General features: G+C 42.1%; 1 protein-coding gene and 2 non-coding genes across 3 annotated transcripts; all 3 read right to left on the bottom strand.

Moving 5' to 3' along the window:
* Nucleotides 1-635: 635 nt before the first annotated feature.
* On the bottom strand, nt 636-4,056 carry LOC140581498 (butyrophilin subfamily 2 member A1-like). Its single transcript, XM_072704341.1, has 6 exons — nt 3,926-4,056; nt 3,532-3,645; nt 2,982-3,035; nt 2,044-2,064; nt 1,893-1,919; nt 636-1,609 (listed from the first exon to the last, which is right to left on the bottom strand). Exons 1-6 carry the CDS (start codon nt 4,011-4,013, stop codon nt 1,095-1,097), a joined length of 819 nt encoding a protein of 272 aa, XP_072560442.1. The 5' UTR covers nt 4,014-4,056; the 3' UTR covers nt 636-1,094.
* Nucleotides 4,057-18,910: 14,854 nt separating this feature from the next.
* LOC140581552 (U2 spliceosomal RNA) lies at nt 18,911-19,102 on the bottom strand. Its single transcript, XR_011984654.1, has one exon. It is a non-coding gene; the product is annotated as a U2 spliceosomal RNA (small nuclear RNA).
* Nucleotides 19,103-19,297: 195 nt separating this feature from the next.
* On the bottom strand, nt 19,298-19,411 carry LOC140581549 (U5 spliceosomal RNA). Its single transcript, XR_011984651.1, has one exon. It is a non-coding gene; the product is annotated as a U5 spliceosomal RNA (small nuclear RNA).
* Nucleotides 19,412-19,461: the final 50 nt, after the last annotated feature.

Raw genomic sequence — 19,461 nt, 5'->3', positions numbered from 1 at the left:
TAGGAGAAATACGATCACACTTACATGATCCTGTTAGTGGTCGAGCTGCTGCATTTTGGACCAGCAGTAGGCGTGCAATGGAAGCCTGGCTGACAGCTATGTACAGAGAGAAATGGGTGCGTGCTAAAATAGAACCTTGAGGAACTCCACACAAGAGAGGTGCTGGCGAGGAGATTCCTTTCCATAGGGAACAGGATGGCCAGCAACACCTGCTGGCCAATTGGGGACTAAACATAAGGGACAGGGATGGATGAGGACCGACTATGACATGTTCTCAATCTGCCACTGGAGGCAGTGGGAAGAATTTCATAAAGCCTCATAGGTCAGTTTGGTATTGAATTGTAATATTGTGTTTTTGCTTGAAAGAATAACTCATTATTGGACAATATGCAAAGAGGATGAAAAGTCTGCCATTTTCTCCCTCCGTTAATACAATCCTGTTTCACAAGAAGGACCTGGTCAGCTAGTGGGCCATACTTATCTACTTGTTTTTAAGAGTTTTAGGTCTTCAGAACCACTGCTGATGAAATTTGCACTTGTCCGCCCGTATTTTGGCATAATGTAGCTATTTCAAAATGATGCTTTTCAGAGGACTGCTTTTGTAGTCGAGACAATAACGACATATCACATTGATCTAAAGTCATCTCACTTTATATAAGGTATATACATAAAAAATTGAAAAAGAATAAGAAAAAAAAAATCTGTAAATCACTTTCACAAGCTCCTTCTAATCACAGACTTGAGCTGTATACTCAGCCTGAATCGTAAGGTGTTTCTTCTGTTAGAAAAGTAATGAAAAAGCAAATTAACAGTAATCAAAATATGTTACAAAATACATCAATACGTATCAAGATATGTCACAGAGAGGGGAGGCTGACCATGATCACAGAAAGCATCTGAACAACAGAGGGTCATGTACACAAGTCATATCCAGGTGTCTGTTTGCTTTTCAAAGACTCAGATACAACCTTATGCCTCTTCTTTTTTTCTAAAATGTCAAAGTCTCCTCACCTCGAAATACACGCTTCTGTGTGATTATAATCTAAAGTGCACATCACCGACTTATTTTTGGTGAACATCGATGGGAGTGATGATCAGTGGTGATGCATTTTTGCCGTCATCATTGAGGCCCGGTCACAGGAGAGGATGTAGCTCTTCGGTGAAATTATATCCAGAGAAAGAGAAGACGTGAGTCCTGCTGTCCACGCTGTAAAGGGAGACCTGACCCCTCCCATAATCCACATACACCCCACCTTCTGGGGCGTCTCCCTCAAGGAAAGAAGGACAGGGGACTCACTGTTAGCCTTGTACATCCCATCTTTCAGAATTATGGTCCAGAATCCAGTGTCAGGTCGAATAAGTAAAGTTCCCTTTCTTGAGACTGTCCCCTTTGCCACCCCTAGAGTCCAGTCGGTCTTATGTTTTACTTCAACCTCCCAGTAATGCCTGCTGGAAGAGAAGCTCTCCTTTCCAAGGACATTGACGACATGGTCAAACCTCAATGAGTTCTCAGGAAATGCCTGTCGATTCTCCCCAAGTCTCACTGATTTCTGGTCCCCAGAGATGATGAGTTTAGGATGAGCTGTACTGGGATCAAGATTCACATCAACTGTGGAGGTAAGAAGATCATAATTTGGCTTCTTGCTAAAAAAAACCTTTTATACATACTGTATTTATTTCATATATGGAAAATATAACTCAGCATTAAACTGATACCTATTTTCTGAACACAAAATATCCAGGACCACAGAAATACATCAAAACAAACTCTACCTGCTGTTTGGCGAATCCAGCTCCACACTAAAAATGATAGCATGGCTGATTATGTTCAAGATATAGTGCAAAATCTAAATAACCAATGGATAATACTTACTTAAAATATATGAAGTTACCTGGTTTAATGATGATGCCTGTCCTCACTACAAGAAAACAAAGTATTTTTATTTCTAAACTCTAAATGTTCAATTCTAAATGAATTTCATATAAAGCACAAAACTGAGTGGTATTTCCCAAGCAAACAATACATAAATAAAAACCACTCACTTGATATTTCTGACATCTTATCTGAAAAGAAAGCAAAGAGTTAATGTACAGATTTCACAGAAATAGAAACTTTTAGCTCATCATTACCATCATAATAATACAGACAACCCTGCTTACAATGTAACACCACACTGATTCACCCATATGACTGGATAGGTATGTTACACTATAAACCATGGGCGTAAATTACGGGGGGGATGGGGGGGTTGTAGCCCCCCCAATAAATCAAAACCAGCTACTGTAATACAACCCTCCCAATAATCATGTTTCCCCCATAATGAGTGGAGACCTCAACCCCCCAAATGTTCCAGCCAAAGTTACGCTCTTGCTATAAACCTATGTGAAACTTTCACTTTGGGGTACAATTCTACACCCAATACCACAATACCTACTTCTAGCTACTCTTGGCTTTAATCAATCAGTTCTTACTCATAATCTCTTGGATTTTGCACCCAATTCTGTTTTTACCACTTTTTTCACAATACCTAATTATCATTGATGGCCAAAATGATACTTCATGAAACATTTGCTGTATTTTCTGACCCCACTAGATGGAGCTCTCTGTTCAAAGCATGTCCCAAAGCAAACCAAGACCACTGTCTAGTGGGCTCAGAAATATCACAAGCTGGTTTACGAGCCGTCATTTTCAGCATCACTACTAATTAAGTTCATTCTGTCTGTGTTCCGTGTGCTAATACTTCAAAACAACATCAGTGACAGTCTGTCACAAAAATGCAAACATTAAATTTACTTATTGATGCTTTTTTCCAAAGCAATGAACTCATAACAAATCAAGGTCAGACAGCTCCTGAAACAGCTGGGGATTAAGGGCCTTGCTCAAGGGCCCAACCTGCTATGTCACATATGGGTTAAATGCAGAAGACATGTTTTGTTGTTGTGCTCTGGTGTGTCAACAATGATCACTAATTTCTTCTTACCAGATATCTTTGTGTTCAGCCCCAGTTTCACCTCATCTTCACTTTTCTGTTGAGCTGAAAAATGGTACAGTTAAGTGGGGAAAATGAATGATGTGATCTGGATGAAGAATGAAGGAGGAAAGCACTTTGCTTATAGTCCCAGTCCTAGTTATACTCTTATGGCCAAGGTCACAGTTCCACAATCACAGTTCCTGTCCCAGCCATAATCCCAGTCACAGATGCAGTTGCAGCCCCACAGTAATGGTCCCTGTCACATTTCCACTCCAATGGTCACAGTTCCAGAACTGATAATGGTTCTAGATTTACAGTCACGGGAGTATCAGAGACTACTTACTCCACTCCCAAAAGCATTTTTCAATGCTGAGGCACAAAAAAAGGAGCAAAAACTGAACACTGATGTTCAACATGCAGTGGAGGGATTTACTCTTCCCCAGCAATAACAAACACCTGCCTTTGAAATTTTATCTTATGTAACAGAATTATGGCAAAAATACAGCGTAAATGCAGATTTTCATCAGCTCTGTGAGGTTCTACTCGAACAAGAACTTACAAAGATAAAAAATTAGTCCAGTGATACAAGCAATCAGGCAGATGGTCCACAAAGAGAAGAAAACAAGTGATGTTTTCTTGTACAAAGATTCTTTCTCAGCAGTCCTCTTGGAACCTAAGAAGAATGAGATGCCTGATTAGAAGAAGGAAATGTATGCATTGGCACTATTAGTATTAAGTAATTAATTTAACTTTAGGGCATGTACAAGGGATTCCAATTTTAAAGTCAATTAATATGAAATGTTAAATATGTATAGAGAATCTTCAAGGCTGAACATCCAAACTTCCTGCTTCATAATGAGGACTGAACAAACATCAGCGAGCTGCTACATAGGGTAAGACTCAGGTCTAATAATGTTACTGCCTTAATTAGGTATTAATTAGGTACTCTGTACCATGTGACCAGTTCACAGGGCTGTGCATGGCAACGTAGGTTCCAGGTGACACGGAATCCGGAGACTCATAAAGGTTTTCCGGCTGCATTTCTTCAGTCCATTTGAGCCGTGCAGTTGTTGGAATATGGAAAGACAGAATCACATGCATGGTAAACTGAGTCTGACCACATCTCCATCATAGATACCTGTGTAGGAATTATTAGCTCAAATAAAATTTTATATTCTCCACCAATATGTTTGAATTAATTAAAGTTTAATTAATTATTATTTAATGCTGATTATTAACCAATTGTTATGCCAAATGGTCGGCTCCTCCAAACTCAATTGTGGTATCCCTGTGAGTCTGTTAATGTGAGACTTAAATGGGATTCACTAATTACCAGTATCGCTTAGTAACCTGGGTTAGAAGGCTCGTCCAGCGAGCTGCATCACCAGGTAATGTACACGATTGGTAGCGAAGCTCCCCTCACGGCCAATGAGAGAGAGTCTCGCGAATGTTTCAGGCGAGTTTGAGGTTCAGAGCGTGTAGTAAGATCGCACAATGGCAGGAACTTATTATGAGACACACAATGACGGAGGCTAAAGTTGTGTAAAAGACATGCATTTATTCCTAGCTAACACTACAACTGACATAAGACAGACATTACACCTAACACAAACAACAAACACGAAATAACGGAATAAAACAAACAATGTAATTATGAAAATGCAATGACCGGATTTAAATGAGTAACCTGAAATGGGAAATACTGTTCTACAAAGCAAGCACAGTTTGTGGAAACACGACCCTAAAGTCTTATAGCAGGTTAACAGAACAGCTTAAGTTGTTAGAATGAAAGGAAGTTGGTTTACTTGGTTGAAGAGTGAGGGGGGGGGGGTCTTGGCAGTTGATGGCAGAGCTGCTGAGCTGATGGCACTCAGGAAGGCGCGGCGTTTGGAGCAGTGGAGTGGAGTCCCTTTAGATTCTCTCTCCTGGTGAAGCTTTGTCTTGGGTGCTGTTCTCTGTTCAGCTGGGCCTTCACCGGAGGGCTTCTTGTGGGCTTCTCTCCTCCCGGGCTGATGTTCTCCTTCGGGCTGGCGGTTATTCTCTGCGCCGGCTGGCGGTTGTTCTGTGCTGGTTGGCGGTTGTTCTGCTCTGGTTGGCGGTTGTTCTGCTCGCCTTTGTTCTGAGGTGCCAGGATTTTTATGCTGTAAAGTCCATGAATAGGGATGACCAGGAATTCGACTCCTGGCCCAATGGCTGGCCATCCATTTGGCGGGCTTTCGGAAGGGGGTCTGTATCAGTCCTTTTGGGATTTATGGCCCGCCAGATTCTACCTTTACTGATGATTTTCATTAAGCTGTTATAACTTTTGATACATCCACTTTTATGGTAATCACTGACCAGATTTGGAATCAGGGGTGATTAACAATCAGTTTGATACCAAACATGCCATACCAGCTTCACAGGTACATACCTCATACCATCTGCATTAATTGATTAAACAATTAATTATTGTATCTATGTGACTGATTCATATCAGTATAGGATACAGGGGTTTTGGGTTGCACCTCAACAGATGTTACACTTTGTGCGGATATTACATCGAATATTCCTATTACAAACAGCACATCTTATCCATAGCTAGGCGTGGCCGTTAGTTTGTGGTAATATCAATATAAGTTGCACATCTGGAAACAACATATTTTGTTTGGTGTGGCTTGTGCCAATTCATCTTCTCCAGAATGAATAAGATACACCTTAATTCAGTTCTTTTAACATAGCATGGTAGAAACAAAGAAACTTGGTGACTGTCCACCAAGATCAGATAAGGACCACAAAGGAATGTTGGAAGAGAAGGGGGGGTTTCTAACACAGAAGACTCTCTAAAAGTTAGCACACATACAAACATAACGTATCTGTATATTGAGACTAGTAGTCGTGAGTAAATCAATATACAGGGTATACAAAAGCCAAACTTAAATGAAATTTCCTTTAGGGTGTTCGTCTGTTGGGTGAGTGAGATGTAAGTCAGAGTGTATGTGGAGGGGGTTGGGTGCCACTCTGCTTGTCTGTAGGTCCCTAAATCTTTGGGCAATAAAAGTTGGAGTGCTAGCCTCCCTGGTTATCTGTGTGTGTGTGTTTGTGTGTGTAACCCCCCTTTGGTGCCTCTCGTACCAGGCTCGGCCTTGTCTCAGGCCACCTGGAATTTAGGCCCTGTGATATGTGCATGTGTGATCCTACACCTGAACAGCAAAACTGAGGCAAGCCTCTTCATCCATTTCCTTCATACTGTCCTAGACAAGTCCCCTTAAAAATGCTAAATAAGTGAGTGAATTAAAAGCAGAGCAGACTCAGCCCCACCCTAAGGTAACCTTTATCATAATCTGCTGTTTGGACTGGAGGCAGTGGGAGGTGGTGATGCAGGTCTGAACCTACACTCAGTGAATCTCAGAGAGAAAAAATAAGACAAGAGAAGATAAAGTATAACGGATATTTAGTAACACTTTACTTGACAGGACACACATAATATAGTATTATGCTATTACTTATGCATTAATTAACACATACTAAGTCTTAGTTACATACTAAACTCATGTTAACTCATCATTAATGAATCGTGACACCTGTTTTATCTCAAGCAGCTATTGTATTTGTTACTTAAAGTGACCAAACTTAATGAAGTATTACAGTTTTTTTCAGTCATTATAATACATGTCTCAATACCATGTCCACTTTTTCACAACACTTAACACATGCACCATACCATTGGACCATGTGAGCTAAACTATGCAGAGGACAACATCTGATGTGATGTTGACGAAAATCTATAGCCAAATGCTGAGGACAGAATAGATTAGATCAGTCCAGCAGTTCTACGTTCTGAGCCATTGATAGACAGGACTTGTATTTTTTGTTGGTGTAATTGACCGTATTTTTATTTTTTTTTTGGGTGGGGGGGTGGGTAATACAGTAGATATTGCACTCTGTGGACAAAAAAAAAGTCCACTGAATTACACTGTTGCATTTGTGATTCATTTATTTATCATGTATTTATACATTACAGTAAAACATGGCTCCTTGGTTTCTCTTACAGTAAAACACTCAGTACAAACAATAAAGGCCTTAAGAGACAACCTCTTCGAGTTGAGCAGGAAAGATAAAAAAAAATCAGATTGAATATTATTTGTCTTATTATTTGTCAATAGAGTAATAGAGTATAGTTTAATCCAGGGTATAAAGTTTTTACCAAATCTACATTTTTGTAAAGAATAGATCATGCAATCCCACTCCACCGTATTAAATGCTTTCTCAGCATCAAGGGACAGCAGAACCTCTGGGGTATCTACTGTGGACAAGTTATATTAAAAACTTGCTAAAGATTGGAAAAGGAGTGTCTATTATGGATAAAACCAGTCTAGTCATGAGAAACAATAGTTGGAAGAACTGACTCCAGATGAAGGGCTAGTGCAGGATCTTAGTCCATATTCAATAAGCCTTTAGGGTGAAAGGAGGTGTAAGAATGAGGATCTTTCCCCTTTTTTAGCATAAGAGAAATATTAGCTTGGGCAAGAGTTTCAGGTTATTGAACATGTCCAATAGGAGAGAGGACAACAGGGGCCAATACTTTTTATAGAACTCTGAAGGAAAGCCATCGGGTCCGGGACACTAACCGAAGCTGCCGCCATGGTGGTCAGTTCAGTTACAGTGATAGTGATAGTGACATCTAAATCATTCACAGCCACGCATTCCTGTGAAGGAATGGCTAAACCCCTAAAGAAACTACTGAAGTCTAGACCGCAAGTGAGAGGGGTAAAGAGAGATGTAAAAATGCTTGAACGCATTATTAATTTCTAGAGGATCTGCTTGTAATAATGAGACCTTGTTTGCATCAGTAGTTCAGCAGTGTATTGAGACACTAGAAATTCATACTCGGCTTGTATGTGTCACGCCCCGCTCCGTCCGCTCCCGATGTGTGCCACGCCCACCTCGTTACCTCGTGTGATTCCCTGATTGTTCTTACCTGTGATTCGTTACCCTTAGCCTGTGTCTTGTATTTAGTCCGTGTCTAAGTCAGTGTACCCCAGATCTGTCATTGTATGGTCCGTCGTTGTCCGTCTATTGTGGATTAAAACCAGTTTACCTGGCTCCGATCGCCTGCTTCCCTGCTCACCTCCTTGGCCTGAACGTGACAGAATGACAGATCTCCGCAACAACACAACGCGGGAGACCGAGCACCACCGGCTCGGTCTCCTGCAAGACTTTGTGTACTGGCGATCCCAGCCCGAGGTCCAGGAGGACCCCGCGGCCCTGCAGCTAGCCCAGCAGGGCGTGGACCTCCTGGCAAAGGAACGAGGAGCAGCCGAGAGAGGCGGAGCAGAGAGCTGACGGAAGCAGCTCCAACGCTCTACCTAGGAGCCTGCTCTCTGCTCCCCGCCTGGAACGACACCACCACTACCCGCCTGGCCAGCTCCCAGCCAGAGAAGCCACCTCCGATGGAGGCTTATAACTACCGGCCGGCGCGCCTGGGACAAGGTGGAATACGCGCCGTTAGGGACGCTATCCCTCGGGTCCCTAGATCCCTTAAAGGGACGGCGCATACGCGCTCAGCACCCCTCCTGCCTGCTCCGGACCTGTCCGATCCGGACCTGCCGGCCATGCCAGCTGCTGCTGCCGCCGCCGATCTGCGCGCGGCTGCGCTGCCTACTGAAGCTGCCGCCGAGCTGCCCGCGGCGCCGCCTGCTGCTGATGCCGCCGAGCTGCCCGCGGCGCCGCCTGCTGCTGATGCCGCCGCTCTGCCCGCGGCGCCGCCTGACCCGCCTGTCCCGCCTGACCCGCCTGTCCCGCCTGCAGTCCCTGCAGCTGCCACCGCTCTGCCTACGGCAATGCCCGAGGTGGCCGAGGCGGCCTTAGCCTGTGTCTTGTATTTAGTCCGTGTCTAAGTCAGTGTACCCCAGATCTGTCATTGTATGGTCCGTCGTTGTCCGTCTATTGTGGATTAAAACCAGTTTACCTGACGTCCTGGCTCCGATCGCCTGCTTCCCTGCTCACCTCCTTGGCCTGAACGTGACAGTATGGTTAGGTGCTCCTTGTTAACATCGGAAGATGGGGAGAAACATATCGATTGTCAAGATCTGCTTCACGCTGTGTTAAATATGCCATCTTCTCCTTCCACAGCTCTCTATCATTGCTTACATATAAGATAATCTGCCCTCTAATATCGTCCTGCAAGGTTTCCAGCATTATGGAAACAGATACGTCTGGAGATTTATTTAAAGAAAGAAAGTTGTCAATTTGTTGTGAAATTAAATCAAAGTCTGTCAGAAAGCAACTAAGTGTTTAACCATGAAGGACGCCATATTCTGACTTAATTTTCAAGGAGACTGGAGCAAATAAAATACTTAGTTTCATCAGCGTTAACACAGTTCTTGGTAGCATTCATCTGGGTTTTCGCATGTTGTGGAGCGCTGTTTCCTATTTGATGCTAGTTGTAATTTGGTGCGATATATTGTTTATTGTGCATATGGTGTATTGGGTCATTCCATGTCAAATCATCACACTTTCGGACCTCATCGTCACGGATTTTAATGAAACTTGACATGCTGATTTGGTCACGAGTAACTCATGAAACTGAAATTGGGTGGGTCTTGGATCAATATTGAGGGAGATTTAAGCGAACAAAGTTTTAACTTTTTTTTTGGAGGGGGAGGGGGGGGGGGGGACTATGACTTTGACTGGCTATATTTACCTTAATGTAAGCTGCACAGAAATGGTTCTCATTGTTTTGAAGCTATTGTCCAGCTCTATAGTTTGAACAAATCATATGCCTTCCCAGTATGAATAAAATTCAATAAGAATATTTCAAAATTGATCATTTTTTAAATAAAGCTAGCTCATAATATAATGAACATCTCCAGAAAAATTGGTCTTTGGTTTTTAAGTTGTTGCTGAGATATCCTGACATAAAGGTAGCGTCACACGGTTTCATATCACTAATGGGCCTTTTTAATGGCAGCCAAACTGTCAGTAGCCCTGAAAAGAGCTACTTGGGAAAATGTGGAGGTATCAGAAAGGGGTCAATTTGAGGGGAATGCCTCCGATGGTGAGATGGAGGGGGCAGAGGCTGGTATGGATGTAATGAATATGGTAAATAGGGTGAGGAGAATGGATGTGAGGTGGGAGTGAATGTAGAGGAGGTTAAGGGAGAAGGAGAGAAAAGCAGAGGGAATGCTTTGGGATATACTTTGTCACAAGGAGGCAGATCATGGCGGCTGGAAACCATTCAGGAAGAAGGATGTGAGGAAGAAGAAGAAACTGATGTGGCATTTCAGGAGGCACAAGACACTGAGGATGCCCAGTTGGACAGATGGTGTCCATGTGGCTGGTGTAAGGTGGGGTAGGAGGCTTCTGAACCATGTGTTGGGCTTTAGTGCACTTGTGTATTGTGCTGGTTTGTTACAAATGAAATAATTAAGCTTATAAACTGCACATAATATATTTTAAAGGTACATGTTTATATCACTATCTACATGTAAAGGGAGCAGACACAGGAAAAATGTATTGAAGACCCTTGAAATGATATTTATTCCTGATGTGAAATTGCTGTTTTTGTTTTAGATTCCAAAGTTAACCTTTTATTTAATTTATCCGTTTTTCCCCAAATAAAACGATGCATTTAGTTGTTATCTATATTATTTTGCTTTGGAGACGGAAGTTCCAAAATCACCAGGTAAGGTAATTGATTTTACGTGTTTTAACTCCTAGACAGATGTAAATGATAAGCCTTAAGATATATTTTAAAATAATTTATTGTTTTTTTTTTTTTTTTTTAATTAAAAACAGGATCCCTCATGGAGCAAGACTTCAAGGGCATTTGTACAATTCACCTGTAACTGGATCTGCAGTCTTTTTCTCCCCACACCCTCTGCTTGTTCCCTTCTTCTCTTTCTGTCTTCACTCCAGGAGAGCTCCTCAGACATCTCCAGCCTGTAAATCCGGGGAAATGCCACCCGCCACTCACCCTTGGAGGCGTAGCCCATTCTCAGGATCTCATACGTCACCATTCATCACAGAGTCACAGCACCTGCAAACATCTGGATAAAAGAGCCTGTCTTTTGAAACTTACACATTAAATTTTCCTCTCATTACCATTTTATTCTTTTAAGTTTCATTATGTCTAATTACATTTAGTATGGATTAAGGCACAGCCAGTCTGGAGGATATTTCCCCGGAGGACATGGAGTGGGACCCTCCAGTTCTTGCCCTGAGTCCCATTCTGTGGTGTCAGCCCAGTGACCAGAGTTTCCCCAGCCGAGGAGGCTATCGAAAGAACGGGGGTATGCTACCCAGACATACCGCCTGATCGCGGCTTGGTCCAAGGGGGTCTTTCGGGGTACCCCATCCATTGGTTCCCGAAAGGAACCACCTGCGGTCTCCTCATGGCACTGGTACTGCCCTGTGCTTTTGTTCTGCAGGGTCCACGGTGTGGTCCGCTTCCTGTCCTGCCTGCCGCTTGGCGTCAGTGTTAATTTTGTTGACGAAATATTTTCGTCATAGTTTTAGTTAACGACCTTTTTTCTCTGACGAAAACGAGACGATAACTAAATAAAAAAATATGCTCAAAGACTAGAACTATGACGAAATTATTGACATTATTGTCAACGAATAAAAACGAGACTTAAATATTTGCCAAAGACGAGATCCAATCACAACTACTCTAGTTTGTTGAAGCGAGACGACTTGAATAGACATCCAATCAGAACAAACTCCCGAGAGCGGTAATACACTCAGATGCACATAATTGTAGGCGATCATCGTATACACCTGGTTTGAAACAGGCTGTTTTTCATGAAATCAACACGACAATATGTCAGAAAGCCAAGCGAAGAGAAGACATATGGACACATTTCAAGTTTAATATTACAGAAAACAAGACGCTTTGCAAGCTATGTGGAGTCACCATCACTGGTAAAAACACAACGAACTTGAAGCGACACTTGCAAGCGAGTCATCCTGAAATCCACGCGAAGGTAAGCTTGCTAAAGTCACGTTAGGGGTGAGGGTAAAATGCGGACCGTTTACAAACAGCGGATTCCGTGTTTATAAACAGACGTGTCGCAAAAGACGCACGCCGCGTAGACAGATCACGTGGCATAGAAAGAAACCCATACGACGTTACCTAATCACGGGGTGCGTTCGAGATGTGTCTGCAGCTGACGTGACGTGGAGCGTGATATGCCGTCGGCTGCAGGGGTGGAGTATACGCTGGATGTAAACATAGGGGTGTTCGAGGAGCTCAGCAAGGCGCAGCAGCTGCGCGTTCAGCCAGTGCAATTTTGTCATCCATATTACAGAGTACAATACGATTGTCCGAAATCCTTATTGTTGTTAATGTTTAACAATTATTTTATTGTTGGTTTTTTTGAAAAAAATTTCTTTGAAAATGTTCTATATATCATTTGTTGAGCGTTCTCTAGTCGCGTATAATTTGCATTTGGACGTCCAGCTACTGTACCATGAACGTCACAGTTTGTGGGTGCCTGTTCTGGATGAGTAAAATAAATTGTAATAAATCAATAAATAAAAATGTTTCTTTCACCAAAAAAGTGTATTCTTAAGTATTTTTGTAGATCTCATATCGAAACACTATCAAACTATATATTCGTGTTGTCTGGTTTCATTTTCTCGTATAAGTAAGGCTACTGTACACCTTGCAAACACTCATGTGAAATATCTACACAATTACAGAAACGTCACATTGGTTGACACTGTACAAGTCATTATATCAGAATATGTCATAAGAGCAAAGTCCAAATCAAAAATATATAATGTTAGGAAGGCTAACTTCAATAGTATGAGATTAAAACTAGAAACCGTGAACTGGATGGAGTTAAATAACAAAACTGTTGAAGAGGCATGGGAATTTTTTAAAAGCACATTATTGCAAGTACAAGAGGACTTCATACCTGTTTCTAGCAAGAATAAATCTAGGAAATTGCAACCTAGGTGGTTTAATAGGGACATAAAGTATAAAGTAAGGAGGAAAAGGGCTTTGTTCCAGAGATGGAAAATAACTGATGATGACATAATAAAGCAAGAGTATCTAAATCTACAGGCTGAATTAAAAAATGACATTAGACGAGCTAAAAGGAATGTCGAAAGGAAGATCGCATTGGAGGCTAAGGATGACGTTAAAAGTTTCTTCCAGTATTTTAACTCTAAAAGAGCTCTAAAAGCTGAAATTACTAATCTGCAGGATAGTAAGGGTCTTATAATTGAAAACGACATTGACATAGTAAATGAGTTCAATGATAGTTTTGCATGGGTATTCACTGTCGAGGACACTAGTAACTTACCAGTTCTTATTACTAATTCAACATCGTCTATAACTAATATATATATAACTGAAGCTGATGTTTTGCAAAGCCTAGCTAAGCTCAAAATAAATAAATCACAGGGCCCTGATGGCATCTTACCTATAGTGTTAAAAGAGATGAGGGATATTATTTGCCGACCCTTAACATTACTGTTTCAAAAATCCTTATCTGAAGGTGTGGTACCTTCTGATTGGAAGCATGCCAACATAACGCCCATTTTCAAAAAAGGGGATAGAAGTAATTTGTCAAACTATAGGCCAATCAGTCTAACTTGTATAACTGGTAAAGTTATGGAGGCTATAATCAAAGAGAAAATGGTAGATTACCTGGACTCAAATAACATTTTGAGGGATAGCTAGCATGGATTTAGGAGAGGTAGATCCTGTTTAACAAATCTGTTGGAGTTTTTTGAGGAAGCTACTCAGGAAGTTGATGATAAGAAGGCCTATGATGTCATCTATTTAGATTTCCAAAAGGCTTTTGATGTTGTTCCCCACAAGAGGCTCTCACTTAAACTCAAAGCGACAGGTATTTTAGGAACTGTAGCGACTTGGATTGATAACTGGTTAACGGATAGGAAGCAGCGAGTAGTTATAAGAGGCTCGATGTCACAGTGGGCCTGCGTTCATAGTGGGGTACCGCAGGGTTCAATTTTAGGACCACTTTTGTTCCTAATTTACATAAATGATATAGACACCAATATATACAGTAAACTGGTGAAATTTGCAGATGACACCAAGGTGGGTGGTGTAGCAGATACTGAACTAGCGGCTCAGCAGCTACAGCGGGATCTTAATTTAATTAGTGACTGGGCTGACACCTGGCAGATGAAATTTAACATAGACAAATGTAAGGTACTCCATGTAGGGAGCAGAAATATAAAGTACAGGTATTTTATGGGACCTACTGAAATAAAGGTAGCTGATTATGAGAAAGACCTTGGTGTGTATGTTGATGCTTCCATGTCTCATTCTCGCCAGTGTGGGGAAGCAATAAAAAAGGCCAATAGGATGTTGGGGTACATCTCCAGGTGTGTGGAGTTTAAGTCAAGGGAGGTAATGCTAAGATTATACAATTCCTTGGTGAGACCTCACCTAGAATATTGTGTACAGGTTTGGTCACCATATCTTAAAAAGGACATAGCGGCCTTAGAAAAGGTGCAGCGTAGGGCCACAAGAATGATTCCTGGTCTTAGAGGAATGTCATACGAGGAAAGGTTATTTGAGCTAAATCTGTTCAGCCTCAAGCAAAGGAGACTGAGGGGGGACATGATCCAGGTCTATAAGATTCTAACAGGTTTGGATGCTGTTCAACCGAATAGTTACTTCAGCATTAGTTCAAATACAAGAACTCGTGGCCATAGGTGGAAATTAGCGGGAGAACATTTCAAACTGGATTTAAGGAAGCACTTCTTTACACAGCGTGTAGTCAGAGTATGGAATAGTCTTCCTGATAACGTAGTGCAAGCTGAATCCTTGGGTTCCTTTAAATCAGAGCTAGATAAGATTTTAACAACTCTGAGCTATTAGTTAAGTTCTCCCCAAGCGAGCTCGATGGGCCGAATGGCCTCCTCTCGTTTGTATAGTTCTTATGTTCTTATGTTCTTATGTTCTTAATTAATACAAGGAAGAAAAATAAAATTGCAAAGCAGATCTGTTACATTTAAACATGGAAGTAGCATGTAGAAATAAGTCCCTCAGGCTTGGCATATAGTAGTGGAAAAGGCTAAATTTGTATTTCACGAAAACATTTAAAAGAGTTTGGGGCAACATTTGTAATTATCCATTTTGTCCTATACACTGTAACAATAGGGAAGCTGCCCTGCATAATCTATAAGTCCACAGAAGTGGCATGTAGAAATGAGGCCCCAGAACATGTGATATATTGCCAGGAAGGTCGGAATTTGTACTTTACAAAAGTTTTAGATTGAAGATTCAAAAGGTTTATTCGTCATGTACACAGTTGTACACACACAACATGTAGTGGAATGTAACCCTGGTCACTCTGAGCATCTGTGCATGATAAGAGAGTAACAAAATATAGAAAAAATAAGAAAAATAATAAGATAAAAAATATATGAAATGTTCAGCTGTACATAATCTATACATAAGTGATAGGTAAGAGGTATATAAGTGCAATGTGCAAGAGGCCTGAGGTATGTGCCAATGATTTGGACAGTGTGAAGCAGCACCTAGTGGCATTGAGTATTGTCCTGATTTAGGAGCATTATGACCTGGGGGAAAAAGCTCCTCTTTAACCTTTCCGTTCTAGGATGCATTTCCCAAGACCATAGTGGAGCAACACTGTTGCAAAATTGCGTAGTTCGAACTACAGTTCTTGAGCTGTAGTTAGAAGCTTAGTCCCGGGTAAATACATCAGCGATGGTGGAAAATGCAGTCTAATAAGGGTATAGTCACCGTGTAAGTAAGAAATTTAATAATCTTTCATAACTAATAAGGAATAATTTAGCTCTACAATCACATATAATGTGAAGTTGTCTGAAAATGTAGTTTGAAACGTAATTGTTGTGTGGGTCTCTGGTCATAAGTATGGTAAATGTCGGTAGTGAGCAATAGGGACACCTTGCTGGGTGATGCGGGAAGAATCCTCTGTGTGACCGATCTGTACATTGACGTCGGAATTCAACTCACCAGTGGCACTTGCACTCTCATCTAGCACATATTGTATGTTCTAGTCACTCTTTGGCTTATTCTCATGTTTAGAAACGTGTGAACAGTTTTGAGTCATTGTGTTTAAGTGATGACTACTGTATGGTGGCTGTGCTGAACTTCTGCAGCCTGTGTTTTCTATTTTGCATCAAAGTTCACCACAGTGCAAAATGTGTTTTGATGAATGGGAATGTGTTTAGAGTTTTGCTCAAATCTGCAAATTGTGTTTAAAGTTTCACCAAAAGAGTGATTGATTCAATAAATGAGTTTTGGCAATTGGAAGTTTTGTTCCAAGAATGAGGTTTAGTCTTTTAGCAATTCAGAAAAACTGTAACAGAAATATAAGGCAAGGTAAACTTTAACTTACCAAAGCTCTTTGGGGCGGTCAAACCAGATGTGTCCAGTTTATACAGATACTGCACAGTTAGGGGTAAAAGGCTGTTATGGGCAGGGTTAATCAATTGTACAGTTGTGCTTAAAATGGGGTATAAAATCCTTCAAATACTACAAAGGTTATGTAAGAGAACTTTTGTTTTTTGTTTTGTAAACAAGTACACCTACTCTTACAGTTTTAGACGTAACAGTTTTTAACGAATTTTGTATTATATTATATTATATTATACTATATTATATAATATTAACATGACTATAGCGAATGTCTGTCAGCCCCTTTTGACAGAAGGGCCTTTTAGTTATGTTTTCACAGAATCTGAGCCGGAAAAGTCAGGGGTAGAACTAATTTGCGATAATGCAAAAAACAGTGTGAGAGGAATGGATGTGTGGTTGCAATGACAGATAACATCATACGGTATGTGTAAAAGTCATTTGAAGACTGAATTGTGTTACAGTGAAAAAAACCCACAACAGCACAATAAAGGGCAAGTGACTCAGGCAAAGTCAGTCAGAAGGGTGTGTGAACATGATTGGCAAACTGGGTGATAAGTATAATGATGAATGCCTGCTCACCAATAAGTTCATGCTTATTTCCTTACAGTATCTCTTGAGGAGGCCTGCCAATGGTGTGGACAGTTTCAAAATAAAGATGGTGACTGGGTGAGGAAAATTACTGTAGTCATTTGATAGATGTGAAAATATGGCTACTTGTCCTATACTGTATGTTTTTAATCCCACTGTAGATACTCTGTGATGGATGCCAGAGGTGGCAACACCGTGTCTGTACTGGCATGACCAAGAGCCAATTCAAACACATAACAAATGTTAAACGGTATTGCACAGCTTGTGAAGAGGAGTCTTCTTTATAAAAACGCAGCCACACTACAGTAGTATGCAAAAGTCTGCAACCGCTTGTTAATTTAGAATTTTTTCCAACTTTTGACCTTTTACTTTTAACTCCTTCGTTGAGCCAATATATTTATTTGAAAACAGTGTTACAGGGGACACAGTAATAAAAATCAAGTTTTTATTCTAGCTTGGATTTACTTTTCTGAGTTTGTTTGTTAAAGCTCCCATGTCAATTGTCTTATTGAGTAATATGCGTAATGTACTTCTCTGGCCAAAGGTGCAAAATAAATGTGTATACTTCATATATAGTAGAACAGACATGCGTCAAGCTTTCTTCATGTTCAAGTAGGTGGCCTTGAAAAAGGACATTTTGTGTCTCAGTGATGGCTCAGTATCTGGTGGGCCACACTTTGTTCTCCATCACCTGCCTGCACCATGTTGGCTTTGAGTGAACCAGTTTGATGAGGTGATCATGGGTGATAACATGGTTCCAGGCTGCAATGAGTGACTCAGTCAACTCATGCTCTGATTTTGGATGTCTCTTGGATATCTCCAAAGCCACCTTGTGCCACAAGTTCTCAATCGGATTCAGATCGGGAGATTGGGCAAGCCACTCAATTGATTGATGTTGTTCTGACACTTCCAGTTGATCACCTGTTTGGAGCAATGGCACGGTGCATTGTCATCTTGGAACAGGAACCAGCTTGTAAACAGCTGCTGCACTGACGGCACCATACACTTTTGCAGTACTGTGATGTACTTGGTCCCACTGACCATGCCGTCAACGATGTGCAGACGTCCGACGCCACTGGCAGCCATGCAGCCCCAGACCATGACCTTCAAAGGATGCTTCACAGTGAGGTTGAGGCACTCAGGCTTGAACTCCTCTCCAGGAAACCTACTCACACAGGTGTCTGCCTGGCTACCAAACAGGCAGAAAGTGCTTTCATTGCCGGAAAGCACCTTTTCACATGGACCTTTCACATGTCCAGCGTGAGTTCTTCCGTGTCCAGTCAACCCGGTTGCACCTTTGGACATCAGTCATCAGTGGTTTGTTGTGTGCCTTGCAACCCCGCAGACAAAACTGTTGATGAGGTGACACTGACATGGCAGCTGTCTGACCACTCACGCAGTAGCTGAGGTGAGGTCAACTTGCGATTGCTCAATGGAATGCGTCAAAGTGCATGATCCTAGCATGATGTTGATGCATGTGGATGACCAGACCGAGGCGTGTCTGCCACCAAACTCGCTTTCTTCTTTTGTAGAATCTTTACAACTGCTCTGTGACTGCAGCCGACTTTATTAGTAATCTGGCAGCATGAAAATCCATGAAAATTTGTTGTTCCAAGGAATATTTCTTAAATAATAGTTTATTTTCATTTGTAATTCTTCATTCTGCCAATGCATATTGGGACTCCTCCCTGTCCTCCTGTCCTCTCAAAAGACAGCAATCATTTTAACAAACATGAGGGAAAATTCAAAAGGCAAAGATGACATCATGCCTTACCTCAGCGCAGCTGTCCACCGCACAAACAGTGTGTCACCTTCCTTTAAAAAAAAAAAAAAAAAAAAAAAGAAAAACGGCGGGAAACGGGGGCCACGCACACACAGGGCCCCCCCCCTCACAGCACTCAGTCTATTAGTCACTCACTCACTCACTCACTCACTCACTCACTCACTCAGTCAGTCAGTTCTGCCTTTCGACAACAGGGGGCAGTAGAGGTGCACCATTCCCGGAAGCACTGCAATACCGGGTCGATGCGTGGAGCGGACGGGGCAAGCCCCACTTCCGGCTCCCTGTTCCAAAAATCCGTTTAATATGTGGTCCCCTCCATGGGGGACGTATCAGATATTAAACTGATAAGAACAGATACTACACTTGATCTTAGCCAAAAGGCCGAGAAGCGATACCCACAAATTGCGCCCCGCCGGGCGCCGGCATGCGGGATGCCGACGGAGCTGGCGCGGCTCAGCCCTCACCAGCCCCTCTGGCAGGTGTCGCCCGGCGAGTCCACGCGTGATCCAGGGAGACCACAGCCGCGCCACCGGGCAGCTAACGCCAGCCGCTAAGCCGGGCCCAGTCTTCCTTTGACAGCAGCAGTGCAGCTCTGCTTGGACAGAGCCTCCAAAAATACCATGAACTCATCGCTATCCCTCTCCACGGAAATCTTTAGTAAAAGGCGAAAGATTTATACGGGATGAAGAGAGACCCGAGTCGATACGGGGCCGCCGCCAAGCCGGTCGCCGTTAGCCGGGCCTGCGTGACGC

This window comes from Paramormyrops kingsleyae, chromosome 21, assembly GCF_048594095.1.
Source record: "Paramormyrops kingsleyae isolate MSU_618 chromosome 21, PKINGS_0.4, whole genome shotgun sequence".
Lineage (NCBI taxonomy): Eukaryota > Metazoa > Chordata > Actinopteri > Osteoglossiformes > Mormyridae > Paramormyrops > Paramormyrops kingsleyae.
The sequence above is the reverse complement of the archived record's forward strand: the minus strand, read 5'-3'. Positions and strand labels throughout refer to the sequence as shown.

Excerpts from the sequence above, each read along its gene's own strand:
- LOC140581498 (XM_072704341.1), bottom strand. The coding sequence starts at position 4,013 with ATGCAGCCGGAAAACCTTTATGAGTCTCCGGATTCCGTGTCACCTGGA. Across the intron at positions 3,036-3,531 it reads TGGACTAATTTTTTATCTTT|CTCAACAGAAAAGTGAAGAT; the intron begins GTAAGTTCTTGT and ends ACCATTTTTCAG. Across the intron at positions 2,065-2,981 it reads GCTGAACACAAAGATATCTG|ATAAGATGTCAGAAATATCA; the intron begins GTAAGAAGAAAT and ends CTTTCTTTTCAG.